The 21,911-nt window shown below is 46.2% G+C and overlaps 1 protein-coding gene across 1 annotated transcript in view; it reads left to right on the top strand.

Annotated features, from left to right (window-relative positions):
- The window catches only part of tnr (tenascin R (restrictin, janusin)), a 46,537-nt gene extending 25,151 nt beyond the window's left edge, over positions 1 to 21,386 (top strand). Inside the window, exons 11-22 of the mRNA XM_062527633.1 lie at positions 714 to 977; positions 3,140 to 3,259; positions 3,404 to 3,547; positions 8,078 to 8,197; positions 8,701 to 8,844; positions 11,429 to 11,559; positions 13,723 to 13,855; positions 14,448 to 14,599; positions 14,957 to 15,053; positions 17,562 to 17,723; positions 18,302 to 18,465; positions 19,509 to 21,386. Of these exons, the coding sequence (XP_062383617.1) occupies positions 714 to 977; positions 3,140 to 3,259; positions 3,404 to 3,547; positions 8,078 to 8,197; positions 8,701 to 8,844; positions 11,429 to 11,559; positions 13,723 to 13,855; positions 14,448 to 14,599; positions 14,957 to 15,053; positions 17,562 to 17,723; positions 18,302 to 18,465; positions 19,509 to 19,628 (1,751 nt within the window). The 3' untranslated portion in view covers positions 19,629 to 21,386. The remainder of the gene's footprint in view (positions 1 to 713; positions 978 to 3,139; positions 3,260 to 3,403; positions 3,548 to 8,077; positions 8,198 to 8,700; positions 8,845 to 11,428; positions 11,560 to 13,722; positions 13,856 to 14,447; positions 14,600 to 14,956; positions 15,054 to 17,561; positions 17,724 to 18,301; positions 18,466 to 19,508) is intronic.
- The last annotated feature ends 525 nt before the right edge of the window (positions 21,387 to 21,911 follow it).

Here is a 21,911-nt window from a genome sequence, read left to right as displayed (position 1 = left end):
CTACAGTATCGCAATCAAACAGCTAATACGTTTTATACACATATCTAGATTGATAGATATATGTAAAATGGTATGAAACTAATCAAGCATGGCACAAACAGTAGACTATGAGGTCTGGTGAAAAAAATAATTGAAAATTCGAATGAATCTGTCATTCAGACAAGGTAGCTTGTTTATGCCTAACACTAACAATGAAGGACAATGTCAATGTGACACAGTAAATTGTTTACATTTTTCATATGCTAATCTGCCAACATCACCTTTAGCAACATCATTTGCTCACCGCTATCAGCTTCGCTCAACAGTCCTTTCGCTACTCATCTCTTCATCTAAAGGAAAAAATAAACACTTCATCACATTGTCTGATGATTTCTCTTGAATCTGCTCATTTCTCTCTGGTGCACTAATGAGCCGAATCAGGTTCTTCTCTCCGTGGTTCCTCAACAATTCTTTTTTGCTCTTCATGTGTTCGCTCATTAAGACGCCCGAAGTGGCTTTCATGCTCACATTCTCACTCTTCACTGACGTATCTCCATCCTTGACTTGTTCATTACTCTCTCCACCAAAAAGTCCGCATCAAACCCTTCAGTGCCAACATCGCTTGCTGGAGCTGATCAATCACATCCTAAGTTCTACGTCTAGGGAGCAGGTGATATCGAATTCCACCTCAATCATTCACTGTCTCTTGCCCAATCCCGTATATCGACTTGCAGGGTTCCGCCCTGTCGCACAGCTCTACTTCTCGGACGTCACGTCTGATTCGCTGACGGTGGCCTGGGGCGCCCCTGCCCCGCCCGCCGACACCTTCGTCCTGAGCTACACCACGGAGGATCTGAGGCATAGCTTCCAGGTCACCCTCGACGGGTCCAAGACCAGAACCACGTTCAGAGATCTCCTCCCCTCAAGGAAGTACATCATCACCCTGGTCACCGTCCGTGGTGATGTGACGGAGACTGTCGAAGGCATGGTCGTTACAGGTAGACGTCTCCGGCATGTTCTGCAGATGTTTATAATGGACGCAGGTTGGGCGAAAACAGTCTATAAATATCTGCGGGTCACACGGTTCAGTTATCACAGACAGGCGAGTCGTGTTTATCGAACAAGGAACAGCTGCTGTTGTTTATCTCATATCTCAACATTGCCTTGAGATTAGAAGAACCCACCGAGAGAGCACGCTGGAGATAAGAACTTCACAATTTCAATATACTTCCTGAAAGGACTGCATATATATATATATTTATTTATATACTGTGTATGTGTGTGTGTGTGTGTGTGTGTGTAAACATGTATGAACATACAGTATGTTGCAAATAAGTCAACTACACTACACACAACCACACTTCCATACGAGCCACAGTGCCTTCTATTCGCACCCAGAAATTAGTCTGCTTGCTAAATATAAAATGAGCGTCACAGGCTTCATTGTTTTTTAATGTTGAGAGCAGGATTGGGATGCGCTGTGTCGTTTGGGTTTCATCAGCATAGCAGGAGCACTGCTTCCTTCCTCTGCCAGGTTGTTGGACTGATATGATGTTTGTCAGCGGGCAAGACGCATCCTCACTCGACACCTCATTAAAATTCCTCACAGCTGTACTGTAGCGTTTTTTTCCCCTTCCCCTATTTTTGTCTCTTAATTAATTCCACTGTTTGTAATCCTCTCTTAATTACCCCGGCCTGAACGTGAAGATGTCTGGAAGTATTCAGCTGTTGTATTAGCAACGCGGCTACGTGCCGATGACAGGCCCTGAGAAAAGATGGACTGTTGTTGGTACAGTTGGACACTCACTCTGTCTAGGGACACCTGCACAGCATATTGTGCAGGTGTATAATTAGTCAGGTTGCCACCGACAAGTTGGACATAGTCTGTGCGGTGGAAATTGTGATGTCAAAATGCTAAGCCAGCTTCTCATAGTGTTAAACGCCATTTAAAGGGGAGTTAGAATGAGTCCAGCTAAAACCAGAATGCTATGCAGACACAGCAGGGTGAAATAGAGTGTGTGTGCCTCGAAAGACTCTCAGACTCTGAGGGCAAAATAAATAGCTGAATAATGACTCAATTCACAGAGTCCACCTTGATAATTACTTACTTAAATACAAGCCATGTTTTGAACAACATACAATTATCAGTACAAACACCAATCACATCATTCCCCTAGAGATTTGGGAAGGTTCCTAAGGCAACAAAGAAAACATTGATTTGCAGTCTAACCACACTGTCTGTGTCACATCTAAAGCTTGTTCGGAGGAGGATTTCGCATATGTGTTGTGTTGTCAACAGGCACATTTTGGAGGCAGGCATGAGGACAGTGTCAAAATGGTAAATTAAAACCATGAGCTCCCACACCGCACACTGTTTCTTCTGAGCGGGTCTTTAAATGCCGAATAAATGCATAGCCATTACTGACTGCTCGGCAGGATGAAAAATAATTAAAGATATGCATACATGAATAATCACGGTTCATTTGCATGGGGATATTTTACCCCGGAAGCATTTAAATGAGGCTGACAGCCAGCTTATGAATTGCCATCTCTAGTTTGTGAATTAAATTCATTACCGTAATGAGAGAGGGGGGGGGGGGCACTTCCACACTCCCCCTTTATGGCTTTGCTCTCCAGCAATAGCCCCAGTCAATCTGTTCCTCATGTCGTCTTCCTCTACAATGACACCAAGTCTAGCAGCCTGTGTCATTATTTGCGTACCCTGTCGGCGGCAACCTTTACTGTTGTGATACTGTGAGCTCATGGGGGACATGTCAACAAAATGTGATACGTTCACTGGCGGCCATGAATGTGTAACGCTAATGAAAACATCAGCCTATTGAGCTTCATCTATGGACTGGCATGTCCTTATTATTCCTGAGGGGGCTGCACACTCACATTTAATTAGCCTAAAAGGTGTTTGGTTGCCCACTTTTCGCCACATTGGTGCGATGAGCCTCTTTACGTCAAAGCAATACTTCTTTTACACCGTTCATGTAGAACAGCATCATTGTCAATGTTGGAGAATTCTCTTTACAGTAAAACAAATGTGAACTGTGTCTGTATACATAACTCAGCATCAATACACTGACTGCATCAGCAAGCCTCTACTGTGAGACATCGTAGTTTTTTTTAAACCCATCCATCATGTTGTCTGTAGGCATCGACCCCCCGCGGGATATGACGGTGTCGTATGTGACGGAGGATACTGTCACAATATCCTGGCAGCAGCCCCTCGCACCCTTCGACTACTACAAGATGTCCTACCGCTCATCAAAAGGTACAGTCGCTCTTCAAAGAGATACTGGATCTGTAGACCATCTTGGTGACCATTGTGATCAAAGAAATTCACCAGGAACTTGCACAGGACTAGATGTTTCTCAATAACGCGTTTTGGTGTCCTTGCTGGTCTCTTGATGAGCAGGTAGGATGGACAGTGTGGTGATTGACAGCGAGGTGTCCAACTACACCCTGACCAGCCTAAACCCGGCCTCTGAGTACGAGATCAACCTGAACGCAGTGCGGGGGACCCAGGAGAGCAGCATCGTCACCAGCAGCGTGTTCACTGGTAAGCCTTCTCTCTCTCTCTCTCTCTCTCTCTCTCTCTCTCTCTCTCTCTCTTTCTCTCCCTCTCTCTCTACCTCTCTCTCTTTCTCTCCCCCTCTCTCTCCCTCTCTCTCTCTCCCTCTTGCTCCCTCTCTCTCTCTCTCTTTCTCTCCCTCTCTTTCTCTCTCTCATTCTCTCCATGCAAGGCCACAGCAGCTTACAGTAATAACGCCAACAGATCGTGAAGCTCAGTGCCCCCATTTCTCACGTATCTCTTCTTAATGAAACAATAATGAGTTATAGAAAAAATCTGTTTTGAACTGGATCGTGACATTCTGAAAGCACTTGCCATTTGTAGGTGTTTTTATCGGTGACTATTTTCTATACCACATTCATTTTTGCGTGTGTATAGATGGCACAGTGGTTATGGCTCCAGTTCTCCACCAATTCTATTCAGTGTAGCTTAGTACTTTAGGGGAGAGACACAGATGTGTCTAGTGTACAGTACACCCATGTTGTGTACCAGAGAGTTTTTTGTATGCACCATGTGTTTGCTCATGACCCCTTGTGCGCTCCATACAAACCCCAACACAATGCAAGAGCAACTTTAACTATCATAATAGTTTTATAAACGTTGTTTTTATAACAGTTTAATCTTTAGAATCAGAATCCCAAATGTCACCCTAATACAGCACCAGTCCACTGATGAAAATAAAGCCCCTTTTTGTCCTGCAATGACACAACACATCAGGCTGCAGCTGGACAGGCTGCATGCTCCACAGGAGTTGAAGATAAACAGGGAGCGGGCTCCTGCCCTGCCATGGGACTTTGGGGCTCAGAGGCAGGAAATAGATTCAGTTTAAACCTCCATATCTTCTCCACCTCCCACCTCTCTCTCTCTCTCTCTTTCTCTCCCACACACTCACACACACACACACACACACACACACACACACACACACACACACACACACACACACACACACACACACACACACACACACACACACACGCACACACACACACAGTCACATGCAAGCCATTGTTGGAGAGCAGCAGAGAGAGAGTGGACTAGGATGAAATTGATAAATAATATTGCTGCTTGTAGTAGAAACCTGGGATATGTGTGTGAGAGTGTGTGTGTACAGTATGTGTGTGTGTGTGTGTGTGTGTGTGTGTGTGTGTGTGTGTGTGTGTGTGTGTGTGTGTGTGTGTGTGTGTGTGTGTGTGTGTGTGTGCACGCGCGCATGTGTGGGTTTGCTTCCCTATCTAAACAGGGCCTTGGCCAACCGCAGGCGAAGACATTCTGATTGGCACACAGCATAATCCGTGAGCTTTTAGAAATCACTAGCTACTGGTCTACCAGCCATACCAAATATCCAGCTCCCCAGACTCAGTGTGTAGTGAGAATAGTAGTCCATTTCAATTATACCAGAACACACTGCACTGCCCCTCTCCATTTGTTCTTCAACATTTGTTCCTCATAGATGAGCAGACATCAGGCAGATTTGCTTGACTTCAAACTCAAGCAAACAAGATGAGATCATTTGTCTGTTTAAGTCTGTATTTAAAGTGCGGTAGAAGGGCTTTGCCTAGAGCTGCCTGGAGACACTTAAGGAGTCTTAGCTATGCTTATTAAGGGATGTCCAGGAGCCTTGGGCACAGTGCTCCACCCCAGCATTTAAATAGGTGGACGAGACAGGAAGGATAAAGATGAGTCCACTCCCTGACCAATGGGCAGCTGCCAATCACCGGACCTGCCTCAGGCAGGCAAATAAAAAGGCAGATAGAAAAACAACCTCGACTAGGACGACAACGACAGAGCAAGCGTCAATATTCAGGGTGTCAGGATGAGAGGATTTTGCTTCAAACTAGTTTTTCTTTTTACGCACCCAAAGACTTTATAAAATTTGGAGTTCGAGCGCATCTGCCTTTCTGATCTAGGATGAGAGGATTCCCTGCGTACCTGTAAATACTAGGAGCTTGTTAAGACGCTGGTGCTGTGCGAGAGAGAGAGAGAGGGAGAGAGAGAGAGAAAGAAAGAGAGGATGCAAAGAAGAGGAGGTGTGGGTGTTAAGAGAAGGTGGTGATCTCTGGAAGGGGACTGAAAGAGGTAGAGTGAGAGAAGGAGGGAGGGAGAGAGTGAGAGAGAGAGAGAAAGAAAGAGAGGATGCAGAGAAGAGGAGGTGATCTCTGGAAGGGGACTGAAAGAGGTAGAGTGAGAGAAGGAGTGAGAGAAGGAGGGAGAGAGCATTAGCATGTGCTCCATGGCCTTTGTGCTCTCAGGGCCAGATGTACTAACACAGCGCTAACAGCGAGTTTTTGTAAACGCAGAATGCGAACGCTGTGCTTGGCTATATTGCGTGGAATTTACTAAGCTGTCACTTCATTATGTTAACTGTGGTCATTCCCGCCCGTTCCCGCCCCCTCTACGCTAGTTGCGTGTGCAGAGCTGCTGAACCACAGTTGAATATTGCAATTTTAAAAAGAATCCAAGTTTAGCGATCATACATGATACAAAGAGATGTCAATGAGCAGCGACAGACAGAGTAGGCCTAGAAGTTCTACTAATCCACTTAAAAAAAATACTTGTGAACTATTTACTGTAGACTATACGGATATGACTTACAGTAGCCTAATGCCTGTCTAACAGATTGGGAAGTGTAGGCTATGTCGTGAAAGAGAAAATACGATTTTAGAGAGGCAAACAAAAGTTAAGGTTGCTTTTGACATAGTATAATGAAGAAAACTGATGCTCTGAATATTGATTCAGCTGACTCTAAACGTTTTTCTAATAGAAGCATTTAACCGCAATTTGGATTACACCTGCTTTCAGAAGGCGGAAGTTTTTCAACGCAAAGTAGACGTGCGCTGTTTTCATACATATGGCGGAATACTTAATCAATCGCTATTAGCACCTCTCCTCCCCTGTACTTGCGCGTTACACCCATTTTCAGCTGATCCGCCCAGGAATTAATATGCATGACACGGAAAAGCGCAAATAGCTATTCTCAGCTCCCACGGCAGGCAGTCTGCGCGTTTCTCTCATTGCGGCGTGTTTGTACATACCATCCCCATGTTTATACGCGCACGTTACGCCTGAAATGGGCGCAAAACGTTAGTACATCTGGCCCTCAGTCGCGGATCGCCGCCGCACTGTTATCAGCTACTGAAGCGCTCGCTGCCGCTCTTTTTTTTGTCATGAAAAGGTAATGAGGGGATGAGATGCGTCGGATCCGAGTCACCGGTCCAGCTAATGGGAGGGTCAGAGACGGTCAGAGACGGCCAGTGACGGCGTGCGGCGGCGGCGCGGGGTGCGGTGGCGGCGTGGGGTGGGGTGGGGTGGGGTGAGGTGCGAGCTCTAGCTCAGCGACGGCTCCTCTGCTTATACTGCCACCTCCACTGCTGCTGCTGCTGCACTGACCTCACTATGTCACTCAGTGGAGAGAGAGAGAGAGAGAGAGAGAGAGAGAGAGAGAGAGGAGGGAATGAGAGAGAGAGGGAAAGAGGAGAGTGAGAGAGAGGACAGAATGAGAGAGAGAGGGAAAGAGGAGAGAATGAGAGAGAGAGAGAGAATGAAAGAGAGAGAGAGAGATAGAGAGATGAGAATGAGAGAGAGAGGGAGAGACAGAGAGATGAGAATGAGAGAGAGAGGGAGAGAGAGACAGAGAGGGGGTAGAGGAAGAGAGAAAGGAGAGAATGAGAGAGAGGAGAGAGAGAGAGGAGGAGAGAGGAGGAGAGAGGGAGAGAGAGAGGAGAGAATGAGAGTCGGGGGAGAGGGAGCGGTGGAGGTAGGAGACAGATTGGCTGCTCCTGCCTGTGTGGCTCCACTGACACAGTTTAGCTCTGAGCCACTCCTGGGATCAGGGACACGCACACTGAGCCACGCTGGGAGGGGACGCTGCTACAGCAGGGTGACCTGAGCGCTTGTGCTGGTCTACACACACACACACACACACACACACTCACACACGTCTCACACACTCTCTCTCACACAAACACACGTCTCACACACACACACACACACACACACACACACACACACACACGCTCACACGCGCACACACACGCTCACACGCGCACACACACACTCACAAACACGCACGTCTCACACACACACACACACAAGTCTCATACACACACACACACACACACACACACACACACACACACACACACACACACACACACTCACAAACACAGCCTGAGAATGTGAGGAATGTTAAGATGATCTTAAAAAAGAATGTTTGCTTGTAACAGTCCTTATTTTGGAATCTTAGGTTACATAGAAAGGCTTTTTTTTTTTGCATCTGTGCATATTTTGCCCTTTGATCTAAGCTTGCTAATTAGTGGAATTGGAATCTTCTCAAGGCAGAGATTCACAGCAAATTAGTGTAGTTCATCAAAAATGCACTAGCAGCAACTATAGCAGAAGTATTCCTACTACCAAACAACAGTGCGCACCATAAAAAAGGACTTTCACGCACAGGCTTCCAGCCAGGACTTCATGTCTGCCTGCCTGTAGTGACCATTAGCATTTGTTTTCCTGCAGCGATGGACATGCCTATGGACCTCACTGCCCTGAACGTGACACCGCAGGGGGCACTGCTGCGGTGGAATCCCCCCATGTCCAGTGTGGACAACTACGTACTGACCCTCACCCGGAACCAAGGTAAGAGTCAAAGAGAGCACGACACTGCTCTGGTCCAGCCGGCTGGCCATCAACACTCAGACAAGACCAGCATAAAAATGCACACAGTCGGTAGAGCTCTTGTCAGTCTTGGGCTTGAATGTCTCCTCGCACTCTCGTTGGCTCTCAGCCCCCCTAGCTGTGCGCGGCTCATTCACAGCAGCACTCGTTAAGAATCTCTCTTTTGATTTAGTCATAGTCCGTAATTACTGTATCTCACAGTCTGCATTCTGTCAAATCCCTTCTCAAACAGCCTAATTAAAAACTCAAATTTCCCTTTTTCCCCTTTTTTTTCTGAATCGGATCAATACTGAGGAGAGTTATTTGGTCGAAAGTATATCCTGAGTTCATAACTCAAGCATACTAATTATAAGAAGACACGCCATTAAAACAGCGCTGCAGTGAAAGCAAAGACTCTGACATGTTGGGCTTGGCGAGAGCTCGTCCGAAGATTTCTGTAATACCTTGTGCGCCTCTGTCTGCAGTCACAGCCGACACCTTCCTGGTGGAGGGCAACAAGCAGGAGTATCAGCTGAGCAAGCTCATCCCCAGCACCACCTACTCTGTGGCCCTCTACGCCACCAAGGGACCGCTCACCAGCGGCACCGTCATCTCCAACTTCGTCACCCGTAAGTAGTCCGTCCGTCCGTGCAAGCGCGAGACAGCGTTATGGAGAACGTTACGAATATGTCTGAGTAATGGCCGAATACAGGCGGGTTTTTTCGAGCTGTTATAGACATCCTCAAGAGTCTCCTGCAAGTGTGGTTCCTGTCCAGCCCTGTCTTGCATGGCTTCGTTCAATCACTGCTCCAAGCCCACCTGCCAGTCAGGGTAATCATGATGCTAGTGACGGGTTTAAGCAGGTGCATTCAGCTGACCGCTGGTGCGAAGCCTGGACAGATGGGGGAGGCAGCGCAGTGGGGGGGAGGCCCAGGAGTGAGCGGAGCGACCTCATTTTCCACTCTCTCTGGGAACCAAGCGGAGAGACGTGGCTTGCTCCTCAAGCTCGGCGTTCTCACGTCCTGTGCGATGTAGCCGCTTGATGTATGAGCATGTCACGCCTTACCACGTGACTACAAGGAACGGAAATGTTCCAGTTTAGCAGAGTTGGGCCAATTCAACTTTGTTTTCAAGAGTTTCCAAGCGAAAAAAAAAAAAAAAAGCCCCAGTCAGCAAGACATTGATTTCCCAGTGGGAGTAGAGATGCTGCACCGTTCGCCCAATCTCCTTTGCAATGAAGCAGAGAGCACAGCTATTGTGGTGGCGGGTGGTGGTGGTGGTGGTGTTGGTGGTGGAGTGGTGGGGTGGGGGCCTCTACAGATGCTCCACACACCAGGAACCTGAGAACCAATGCTTTACTTATTTCCCTTACTCACTGGAAAGGTCTTTCAGAGGCATTGGACCTCATCCTTAATCAAGCCCGGCTCTCCGTGAATACTTCATTAGTTTACATTGTTTAGAGGAAATTAATTTGCACTTTGAAAAGTCACAGACCATTGACTTTAAACCGCCCCGATGTCAGCTTTTTCTTTTTTTTTCCGACAAAATCTCAACGTGCAGTCCCCGCTTAATGGCGTCTGCTTGGCTTTGCCCAACTTCAAGCGCTTTTGTTCGCAAATGTAATGCCAATTTAATCACACAGCAGATATGCTCTAATAACATCGTTCAGCTAAGTCCTGCTCTGCTCTGATAAAAACGAACAATGGATCCATGGCCCACAATGAACGACAGCAGCGCGCCCCCCCCCCCCCCCTCCCAAAAAAAAAAAAACAAACATCTTCAGTAATTCTTTTATCTCTTGACTCCCTCTTTCTATCTGACAGTGTCATGCTTTTTGGCAGCTTTGGATGTGATTGTGGAGCTCATGGGAAAAGAGCCTAAAACTGGGCGGATCTGTTGTTTGTTCTCACATTTGGACAAGCGTTTCATTCAGAGTGGACAATCTAAATGCGAATCAATATGTATAGTCATGATGATATACTTGTCTGGCATATCATAGCTTTGTACGTCACGCACAGTCAGTTGAAAGCTTTGACCGAGGAAGTCGCAGGGAAAATACTGCAGTAGCAATGCATTCAGTTGTTTACCCATGCCAATTAATGTTTTCTTTAAGCCTGCCTGCCTACTCTAGTGAAGTCGAATACCTACTGCATCAGTGACCCTTATGCACAGAAGGCTCTTTAGGCAGCTCTTTCACTTCTGGTGGACCGTTAGCAGTGTTGTAACGGCATCTTCTGTTATACTCTGCTCTTTACTGTACATGTTCTCTCCAACAGTGAATATCTTGTTTGCCAAAAAGTAATCATTTTAACACACACATGAAATACATTGTTACATGCTGATGTACTAGGGGCAACAACCAGGCAGGATCGTATAGACACTAATTACATTAACAACACCTGGCTCCACCGGAGCGAGCTGCCTGAAGTAAAGCCTTTGGTGCATGAGGTCCATTGTATGCCTCGTGAGTAGGAGGTGGCTGAGTTCACGTTAGTACTCAGTGCCCTATTCAGAGTGCCTGATTTCTCAGGTTAGGCATACAATTACCTCGGAGAAGCCAGCGCTGCCTCATTGGAGCCAATTGTCCTCACAGACTCCCACCACGAGAGCCAGAAGGAGAGGGGCGGATGGCGTGTCTATCATTGCCATCTGAAATGAGATTTGTGCGAGTGGAAACGACAGCTCCCGGCCCGTCAGCGTGAGGCGAAAACCTCCCAGGTGCACAGGAGAGTGGCGGTCTGTCAGATAAGGCTTCTCTCGCAACGCTACCTGCTCCCGCTCGCCGGCCGCGGCGTGTAATTCCCCCCCTGCCCCCCCCCCCCCCCACCAGATTGGAGAGGGGGCTGTCACCATAACTTACACGTCTCAGCTGGCTCGTTCAGAGGTTATCGGTGTGTTAACATGCGGCTAATGGCCGCCCTGTCGCCGTCCCTCAACCGCGCTCAACACCTGCTGGGTAGAAGGGTCGAGACGAGGGGCCGGGGGGGAGGAGGCGGGCGTGTCACCATGAGACTGCTGGTTTGCTCAGTTTGGAGGGTGGAGGAGAAGAGGGTTGGGGGGCTTGGGGGGTTTGGGGGTTTTTGGGGGGTTTGGGGGGTTTTGGGGGGGGGGGGGGGGGGCGGTTGCTCATCAGGCCGACAAGGGCCATACTTGTTAAGTCTGTGTGTCGAGTTGCTGAGTAACCGACTGTCACCCCGCGTCTGGTCCCCACAGCCATGGACGCTCCGCAGAACCTGACGGCCAGCGAGGTCAACCACCGGAGCGCCCTCATCTCCTGGCAACCGCCCCTCGCCGAAATCGACAACTACATGCTGACGTACAAGTCTGCCGACGGCAGCCGCAAGGCAAGTGCAAATCACTCAGCAAATCACTCCGCTCTTGTAGCCTACCGCGAGCGTGTCGGGAGTGTGTGTGTGTGTGTGTGGATGTGTGTGTTGCGTTGGTGACGAGCGAAGAGTCGCGGAAAGGCTCCATAACAATGTTCATTCTCCTTCATTCATTTTTAAACAAGACAATTTATGTCTGCGAGCCAAATATCAATTAGGTGTTCTATAGTACCAGCAAGAGTGCAAAATTTAATTTATGTAATTGCTTTAAGACTTGCAGCTTGCAGATGATACATTCAGACAGCTCTTTTCAGTAGACCAAGGTTAACCGTCTGATGTGCGCATTATAAAACAATATTCCAGCCCTAGCCTTGGAGAGGAAACTATTTACATATTCATATTTTTCTTGCTACAGAATTATCCCTCATTTTAATTAAAATCTATAAAGTAGGCTAGATCAAACTTCATCAAATCAACTAGCAGGGTCATCTGAGATGGAATTTGTTTTGTTTTTTTAATGACAAGAACACTCTTGTGATTTACTCCATATCAGTGTCAGTTAATCAGCCCCTATGTACCCTATCATGTGTCCCTCTGATCCCAATGGTTTTGGTACAGCAGTGATTTGACCTACCGATAGGTGATTATTTGCCCACACTCTGCATGGGAACTGAATTGGCTGAACTAAGCAGCATTGATAAAGAAGGTTTCATATGTGATATTTCCACTCACATGGCTTGTGGCTCCGAGAGAGGCTTAAAGCCCAATCTGGACTGAACGTGCCATAGTCGTGCCAGTCCAAGGCCGTGTCATGTGGGTAGTGCTTGTGTTTGTCCAGTGGGTGTCAGTGGTGTGCAGTGTTGCTGTCCAGCTCGTGGACTCTTCACCTAAAACCTCTGCACTGATCCAACCACTCATGGGTGACTGTTGTCAACACATGCACTGGTTGGATTTACAGTCAACCCAACGCCTTTTCTGGAGGTGGACTTGCTCGGACACCGTTCAGAATGAAAAGCTCACAGTGTACCTCTCAAGTCTGTGCCAGCAGAGCCATGGCAACCGGAATAATAGGACTTCAAGCAACAGCAGTGTGCCGTTATGAACAGAATGGTGCATAGACAGCTCATATCAGCTTTAACACAAGAGCTAACAGCCTGCAAGCTTCCACCAGGATAAGAGCAATGGCGTTCCCAACCCACGCCAAGTGTCTGATGCTTCATTTACTTCGCAGTGCCCTACGGTGCAGTTCAGTGCCAAGCCCTAAGTCATCATCACCTTATAAATCAGCAGGATGACGCTCTCCTGCATTATCCTGTAAACAGTGACTGACATTTTAACTTCATTCAAGGCCCTACTGCATAATTCAGGCAACATACTTCTTAAAATGGGCAATTTTCACCCCAAAATGGCTGAATATTTCATCCCGCCCTCATATATTTTATGTGTGCCATGGCTCAGAGCCATGGCGATGGCATTGGCTTACACTGCTGTCACTCGTAGCCCACTTAGGAAACAGATTGTTGTTTGGTCTTCACAGAAGGATGGAGAAAAAAGACAGAAGAATATAAATATGGAAAGGAGCTTTTTGACACTTTCAGAACAGATTGTTTTGATACAAAAGTCCATTTGTTGAAAAAGAAGGAAAGCAAGCAGAAAACAAGTGAGAGAAACAAAGCTGTCAAGAGTTTAAGACTAAAATAGATTTCCTTCCTGTTCCATCGTTCAATGCCCTGACCTGATAAGGTTCGTTTGCCCAGACGGGGGACTTGCTGTTTTGATACTAGTCAGGGGAGGAAAGCTAAGGGGGCGAAGAACATGAAATGACTTTTGGAGTGTATTGATGTATTCGGTTCTGTTTTGAGTTTTTCAAACGTTTTTATTTTTTGTTTGTTTGTCTGTTTTTGTTTTCTTTTCAGTCACAAGATTATGTTGTTTTTTTTCTGGGTTACGCTTCAGTCAGATGCATCGAAACAACAGGCACTGAGTCCCCTAGCGAGGTACATCAGTGATGTACTTCACACTGCTCATGTTTTTTTTTTCTCCATCGTGGCTTTAGAGAGAGAGAGAGAGAGAGAGAGAAAGAGATAAAAAGAGAGAGAGGGAGAGAGAGAGCGAGAGAAGAAGGGGTTTCTGGAGCACTGGCCGGGTGCCCATATCTGATGCTGTTTGCCTGGTCCCCAGGAGCTGATCCTGGACGCGGAGGACACATGGATCCGGCTGGAGGGCCTGGCCGAGACTACCGAGTACACGGTGCGGCTGCAGGCGGCGCGGGGCCTGGAGACCAGCGCCATCGTCTCCGCCTCCTTCACCACCGGTACGGATAGCCAGGAGGCGCTCTCTCTCCCTCGCACGCACCTAAGTAGCCTCAGTAGCAGTTTAGTTAGCCTTTACACACCCACACCGAGGCGTTCAGGCCTCTAGCTGAAAATACGCCGGTACACAAAATGTCTGATTTTTAATACATACTTAATCTCTCTCTTGCTGTAAGAGAGAGGTAAACACCAAAGTCAAGTAGCTGCAGCACTCCCTCGCCAAACCACAACACTGTTTGCTATTGTTTTGCTTGTCCTCATTACATTTTGATGTTGCTCACTGGAGTGTTTTCGATGCATAATTCAGAGCCGCGGTTCTGTTATGTTAACCCACAAACCCAACCGCCTCCTCCTACGCCAGTGTTCAGTGTTAGCGAACAGCAGCGCTTTAATGCCTCAGATCTAGACCAGGGGCCGACGTGGCCCTCCTTCTCCTGCAGGTGGAAACGAGACAGAGGTAAAACTCCTCGCATGAATGCTTGACCTGCTCTCCAGTGCAGCTGCAGCTTCTAACCTCTTCCTGCTCACACTCCCCCCCCCCCCCCCCAACCCCTACCCCCTACCCCCAACCCCCACCCACCCCCACTGCTACAGGAAACCGCCTGTTCGCCACCCCGCAGAACTGCGCCCAGCACCTGCTCAACGGCGAGAGCCTGAGTGGCATCTACACCATCTACATCAACAGAGACCAGAGTCAGGGCGTGCAGGTCTACTGCGACATGACCACCGACGGAGGGGGCTGGCTCGTAAGTCCGTCCGTCCCCCCCAACACTCAATAAAGTGGTTCATATTATACATGGTGCCTTACTGAAACCACACTTATGTTCCATACCACTGCTTACATTCTAAACATTTGAGTGTATGTTTAGGTTCAGGGAATATTGTGTTCAGAGAATATTGTGTATATTAGAATGCTTGCATTATTGTGCATGGCCTCATTGTTGCTTACAATGATTCATTTTGTCTTTGTTATTGATGGGCATTTATGTTTGGTAGTTTCATTTCAATTGATGGTAATTTTTTTTATTGAGGGTCGGCCTAGTCTGTGTGTTTAGCTTGGCATCTCGCGTAACCAGACCTTGCTGGTGGTTGCTGTGTTTCAGGTTTTCCAGAGACGCCAGAATGGCCTGACGGACTTCTCCAGGAAGTGGAGTGACTACCGGAGTGGTTTTGGCAACCTGGAGGACGAGTTCTGGCTAGGTGAGGCGCCGTGTCCAGCAGCACGGGGAACACTAATTGGACACAGGCAGCAGCGTCCTCTAGCGTGTCCACTGTGGAGAGAGATCTGGGCAGGCTGACCTGGCTCTCTGAATAATTTAATGGAATGGAATGGGATATTCATGGCAATTATTTTGCCCACAAATTCAGTTTCTTACCACCCAAAGAGATTCCGTTGCCTTTCTTCAAGAGGAAAAAATCGTTTTTTTTTTTTTATTTAGTGATGGTCATTTCAGGCCATGGGCATCGGGGCCAGATTCAATGTCTGAAATGAGCACAGATCCATCATTACACAGCTGTGCCCAGTGTTCCTTATCTAACATTCAGCAGGCCTCACACTGCTCCTCACACACTCTCTGTGTCTATGTCTGTCTGTGTGTGTGTGTGTGTGTGTGCGCGAGAGAGAGAGAGAGAGAGTGTGTGTGTGTGTGTGTGTGTGTAGGTCTATGTCTGTGTCTGTGTCTGTGTGCGTGCTTGTTAGTGTTTGTACTGTATGTGAATATGTGAGTGTGTGTATGTGCTTCTGAGCGTTTGTATGTGTGTGTGTGTGTGTGTGTGTGTGTGTCCGTTCATTTGGGACAATAGGTCCATGCGTGTCAGTAATGAAGTGTGTCCAGCTTTGAAATCCAATTTTTTTAAGTGTTTATTGTCGAAAATATCCAATTTCATACATAACAATTCCTCCTGTTTCTTCATTTCGCCAGTGTGAGCATGTTCCTGCAAAGCTCATTACAACTCTCCAAACACTTTCATTAGAATTAACAGTTCCTTCATGACCCAGTTTTTATAGCTTTGTTTTGTCATAGCGATAAAAAATGCATGAATATCATTAAGTTATTTTTGTTTATTTTGACTCCTCGGTATCATTGGATGAATATCAATGAGATATTTCCGTTTGTTTCCTATTTGAAAGAGAACCATGAATCATCAAGGGGCTCAGGACTCATTCACCAGACAGTGCTCTGCCGTCATGTCCTGCCATTGCACACAGATAGACATTGGATACAGGTTCCCAGCGTTAGAATGTAAAATAAAGAGCAAAATTCACACAATGTGGCTTTTAAGAAATCATGAATTCAGAATTTGTTCAGCTGGCTATTAATGCCCTAAACTACCTTTATGGAAACTTCAGAGGGAAAATGTCAAACAAAATCAGTCCAAATGAAACAAATGTTACACGTAGTGAAGCATTCAGTGTGCCAATCGGTGCTTTATTAGTCAGATATGTTCCCTCTCTAGTCCTGCCAAACTTAGATCTTTCTAGGCATGTCGTAAACTGTCATCACAGCCGATGTATGATTTGGAGCAAGTGTTGGGATCTGTGTAGATACTGTATGCGTCCTCTTAGAGTTTCTCTGATCTTTGTATTGATGAGGTGAAAGCCTAATCCCTTTTCAGTATTGCTTTGCCAAATCACATTGCTGTAATATCAGCCCTAGTTGATGCAGAGTATTTGTAAGCTCTTGAATGTGAAGGCCATATTGTTTTCATCTGCGGCCATGGAACCGAACTAACCCAGTATTGAGAATGATCGTTTCAATAACGCAACACACTCCCCAAGCTCCTTGACCTGCCGCTGTGCAAATAATGGACAATTTAAGGAAACGCTAAATGGTCCATTGCAAGTAAATTTGCTGGTTGAGATGATTATCGTGTTTTAATTTTCTCCCTCATTTCTTCTGAATTCAGGAGCAGGTCGTAAAACGATAGGAGATTACACTATAGGATATTCTGTACAGTAATGTATTAACCAGAACTGATTAACACTGCCTCCTGATGCACTTTTAATCTTTTATAATTAAGCAAATTGAAAGTCAGTGTAATCTGTGTGCTGCAGCGTGATAGTCCACTTTTATACTGTAAATGAGGCCTCCCTCTGTGTTTTCACAAATCATAACATGGCCACGTATTCTCTGCTATCGCTGTGGGCCCGCGGGGGATTCTGATGTTGATTTGGATCTCTGCTTGCTGTCACTCCAGCACCAGCTCAGTATCTTCCTTTCTTTAAGTGAGGACAACTTTATGCCCGTCCCCTACGTTTGCCCTCCCACTCGACAGATATTGGACACGTCCTAAATCCTAAATCGCTGCATATCACTGAACATCTAGAACATAGCCCAATTCTTATTTTTTTTCTCGGGGGGTGGAAAAACAGAGAAATCGGTTTTCTCATCTTTTTGTAGCCCAGTTTTGGGGTGTTTTGGGAGGATGCGATGTAATCAGCCAGCGTTTTGGTTCTTATCGCCTCGTCCGCTTGTCCAGGAGAACAGGTGAGGAGAAAGGACTGCAGAGACAGTAACTGAGTGACAGGGGAAAGCTTTGACACGGCGTGGCATCTTCTTATCTGCACGCGGCACATGTTTAAGGAGGGGGAAGAGGGGGCGGGCTGTTAGGGGGCATCTGTGAGCGGGTGTGCCAGGGATGTCCAGGGATGCAGAGTCGACGTGCTCGTTGAAGTGTGCGGGTTTTTTTACTCCCCTTCCAATTCAGGCTTGGACAACATTCAGAGAATTTCATCTCAAGGACGTTACGAGATGCGGATCGACATGAAAGATGGGCAGGAGTCGGTGTATGCCACCTACGATAAGTTTGTCCTCGGGGATGCCAGGAGCCTCTACAAGCTGAGGATAGGGGAATACAACGGCACCGCAGGTACAGTAACAAAGGCGGCCTCAAGCTCATTAGCTTTTGTGTTAGTTTTGTTTTACTGCTTGCCTGAGTGGTTGTGGTCACTACTGTGGTTGCTACTTTGGTTACTAGCGGTTATGGTTGCCTTGTCTTTTCAATGCTCATTTATTTATCTTCCGCTCTAAAGCGATATGCTGCTCAGAACCCCAAGCAGTATATTGTACCAGTCATTACATAGTCTAATAGGCCATGGAATTTCAGGATTTTTTTTGTCAGGGGAAATGTCATTGAATTTTACATTTGCCAGAGAGTGGGAGCCCTGATTATTGGAGTTTGACTCATCAGTTATGTGAGCAGGTGCCGTGTAGCTTAAGGGTTGTTTGATCAGCGCTGCTGCGGTGTCACTCCCCCGGCTCTTACCAGACCAGTCTCACATAAATGATGAGATATTACAGCCTGCTGACATTTCTAGCTGATTAAACAGCCTCCGTTGAAATAAAACTCAATCTTATCAGAAGTAAAAACTAAGTCTGATCAAACAGTCACTGTGGAAAGAGACTTAAGAGTCTAAAAACCATGGCCATTTGTCTCCGTGGTTCCAGGCGACTCGCTCACCTACCACCAGGGCCGACCCTTCTCCACCAAGGACAGGGACAATGACATTGCCGTGACCAACTGCGCGCTCTCCTACAAAGGGGCCTGGTGGTACAAGAACTGCCACCGGGCCAACCTCAACGGCAAGTACGGGGAGTCCAGACACAGCCAGGTGAGCCCACAGCCCTCTGCCAGCCTGCTCCTCAGGGTACACACACACACACACACACACACACACACACACACTCACACACCCTGCACACTGCAGCTGTGAGAGTCGAACTGATAAGCCCCAAATGCTGAGAACAACAGGAAAGGGAAACCACAGCCAAGACAAGGAACCTCCTGCAAGAGTTGTGGGTTTAGTCATGCAAAGTCTGGCCGATTTATTTTGTCACGACGTCTATTCTCGAAAAGCGATGTGGAAGTACTGTCATTGGTGGTGACAGTAAGTCTATGAGTAGTAGTTTGAAACACTCACAATGACCTGGAAATGGCATTGGAATGGGAATAAATAGCCATTTTGGCGTAGGCGCGTTCTTGCCAAGTCAACATCTCCATACAGCCGCTTTAGTGCTCCACACCTGGAGAGTGTCGCTGGTGCAGCTGTGTGCTGCCTGCCCCAGTGCTGGTGAAGACTGAGCAGATTTGGCCAGATTGCGCTGTGAGTTCAAGCGTGTCAGGGAAAGCTCTGTACGGTAAACCATAATGAAATATTGAGCCCGTCTAATTGTGACACGATGAGATCTGCACTGTGTGGATGAATATGAATAAGTGACAGGGGCTTTTTCTCTCTCTCGCTCGCTCACTTTCTGTCTCAGAATCAGATGATCTCTGTCTCTCTCTCTCTCTCTTTGTCTCTCTCACCCACTCACTCACTCACTCACTCACTCAGTCTGAACTGGGTTCATCACAATGTGATGTAACGCAAGTCAATAGACTCTTACATCACTGTCTGGGGAATAAACAGTATCTTGTGTCTTCAAGGCATCTTAACGGAGAGTGTGTATTGACTGGTCACCCCAGAACACCTATTCTATAGATGAGATTACATTTGTAATCGACGTGTCTCTACTCGACTGTTTCAATCCATTTCTTACAGTACCTGACCAGGACCTGTACATACTGATAGATTATGACCAAACAAAAGCTTGACCCCCACTTCGGACCCTGTCGATTCCCTGTCTAATGGCATCTCTGTTTGTTTTTTTGCAGGGTATTAACTGGTACCACTGGAAAGGACATGAGTTCTCCATCCCTTTCGTGGAGATGAAGATGCGGCCATTCAACTACCGGAGCATAAGCGGAAAGCGCAGGCGGTCTACCCCTTTATAATCCCCCTGTAACCTCGTCCTCTAACCCCCTCCCCTCGTCTCGCTGGCTGTCCCTATTTTTACACAGAATGGGAGAAGGATAGGTAAAGCTATGTCATTTATTTACAAATGATGACAAAAAAAAGACAACACCGTCCATAGAAGAGCTGTAGATTTAAGGCTGTTTCTTTTATGTAAAACAGGTAGCTACAGTACCTACCTGGGAGAGTTGAGGGCATTGAAGGTGTTACCCACACACTGCAAATGCCCTCAAGAAAAATAAAATCTATATATATAAAAGCAACATCACGAGCCAGAAAAAATCAGAGAAGCTGTTATTTTTTTCCTGTTTGAGAAAAAAAGACTTTAACAAAAGAAACAAAAAAAAACATAAAGCCCTTAAGATGCCTCTATTTTTATAACTGATATTGTAACTGATTACATGTGATCACTCCATGAAGCTTCGCCTTCTTTAGTCAGATTAGTGACTATTGTTTGAGTGGAATGCTCTTTGACCAGCCATTGTAGATTTGCATTTAGTATGAACTGAAATCTACTTTGTAGCCCCAGGTTTGCTTTATTCCTATTTATAGCTCTAGGTTTGTAATTACACAAAAATGTAAAAACCTGAAGAGGTCACGTGGCAAATCTATAAAGTCCTTTTATTGTGCAAGAAAAGAGTCCCTATTTCAAGCCCATTTCTCTTTTGTTGCTTACAAGAGAGCCAAAGATGTGCATAAGAGCATTACAAAAAAAAATACAAATGTGTCATTCAGTCAATCAATTTATTGGCTAGAATTGCTAAAATGTAACAGATTTATTTATGTTATTTGAAGTAAATGCACCCGTGAATGACCCTACCCAGCTAATTGTTAGAGAATGCCCATAAAATATTCATATTTACTTCGACCCATCTACATTGCAATCCTAACCGCATAATAGTTCCTCGAGTCAGTTGTTGATTAAATTGTGTTTTTGTGCTTTTATTATTTCCGAAAGGTGCTTTGTTCCTGCTCTTTTTGTGTGTGTGTGTGTGTGTGGGTTTTCTGAACATTACCATAGATTGCAGTATGTAACTGACCACAAAGAAATCTGTCTGTGAAAAAAAAACAACAGTCCCTCTCATCTGCACCCATTTCAGTGTACTGTATTTGAAAAGCAAACGCCTATAGAGAGAGTAAGATGTTCCAGCAACACCCACTGCACCTCTGCATCCGGCCCATGGCTCTGCGTGCTTTAATGTTCTTATTCCTCTCCATTTGAAATTGTCAGTGACTCCACGTTTCCTGTGTCCTCTAGACTATTAACATTGTGCTATAAGTGATTGTGAGTGCCGGGGAGAGCCCAGTCGGTCTTATAACGTCCGTGGTAGATGCGAGAGAGCACTTTGAAACTTTTGACACATCTCAAAAACCTCCACTCTAACCGCCCCCGACTTAATCCAGTGAGTCAACGCAAGGCGCAAAAACTGTTTAGCATGCCAACAATATGATTAATGTCACCAGCGCGACCGAGGAAATGTGACACGATAATGTCTCGAGAAAGAAGTGTTTGTTTTTCTTCGCCGGAACAAATTGACCAGATAGGAAGCGACACATGACAGACAGCGGCGGAGTGAACTCTGACAAGAGTGGCTGGCGATCCCTTGAACGAGTTCTTCTTTTAAAAGCTAGACTAGGATATGTATTTACTCAGTAGATTGCCTTTGCCTCAATGTATTTTGTACAGGAAATGAAAATTATGGCTTTATGGAGAATTGTAGATGGAAGACTGTAACGGATGCAATGTCCCTTTGTGCTTACTTATAAGTGTTGTGTTTTATGTTTACTCAAACGATGTGATTTTACCTCAAGAAGTATAACTTTTCAGCACATTTGACACCCATATGCCTACATTACCAATAACCACTTTATGTAAAAGCTGAAGATATTTCATAATCTTCTAACAGTGATGTAACCTAAACCATGTCTGTACTGTATGTTTTGTTTAGCAATTCAGGCTCTTCCTCCACATCAGTGGAGAAGACTGCTTCACCACACCCTTCCTCTTTTTCATTTCAGATCCTATTTAGTTTGTTGGTTTGTGTGTCTGCTTTCAACAAAATGCAAATGTGATTAAGCCCAGTTGCAAAGAGAAATGGATAATACAGAGAATTGGAAACGCAAGAGCGAGGCCCATAATTAACAGTAATGTATTCATGCATACAAAACATGAACAGTATCAAAAGTAGACCCATTCCATGACATTACACTTCAGCACGTAATCAGGTTTGAATGTTGTTGTTCTGCTTTCATTTGATGTGTGT

The sequence above is a fragment of the Sardina pilchardus genome, chromosome 2, assembly GCF_963854185.1.
Source record: "Sardina pilchardus chromosome 2, fSarPil1.1, whole genome shotgun sequence".
NCBI classification, from domain to species: Eukaryota; Metazoa; Chordata; class Actinopteri; order Clupeiformes; family Clupeidae; genus Sardina; species Sardina pilchardus.
Note: the sequence above shows the minus strand (reverse complement) of the source record. Positions and strands in the feature narration are given on the sequence as shown.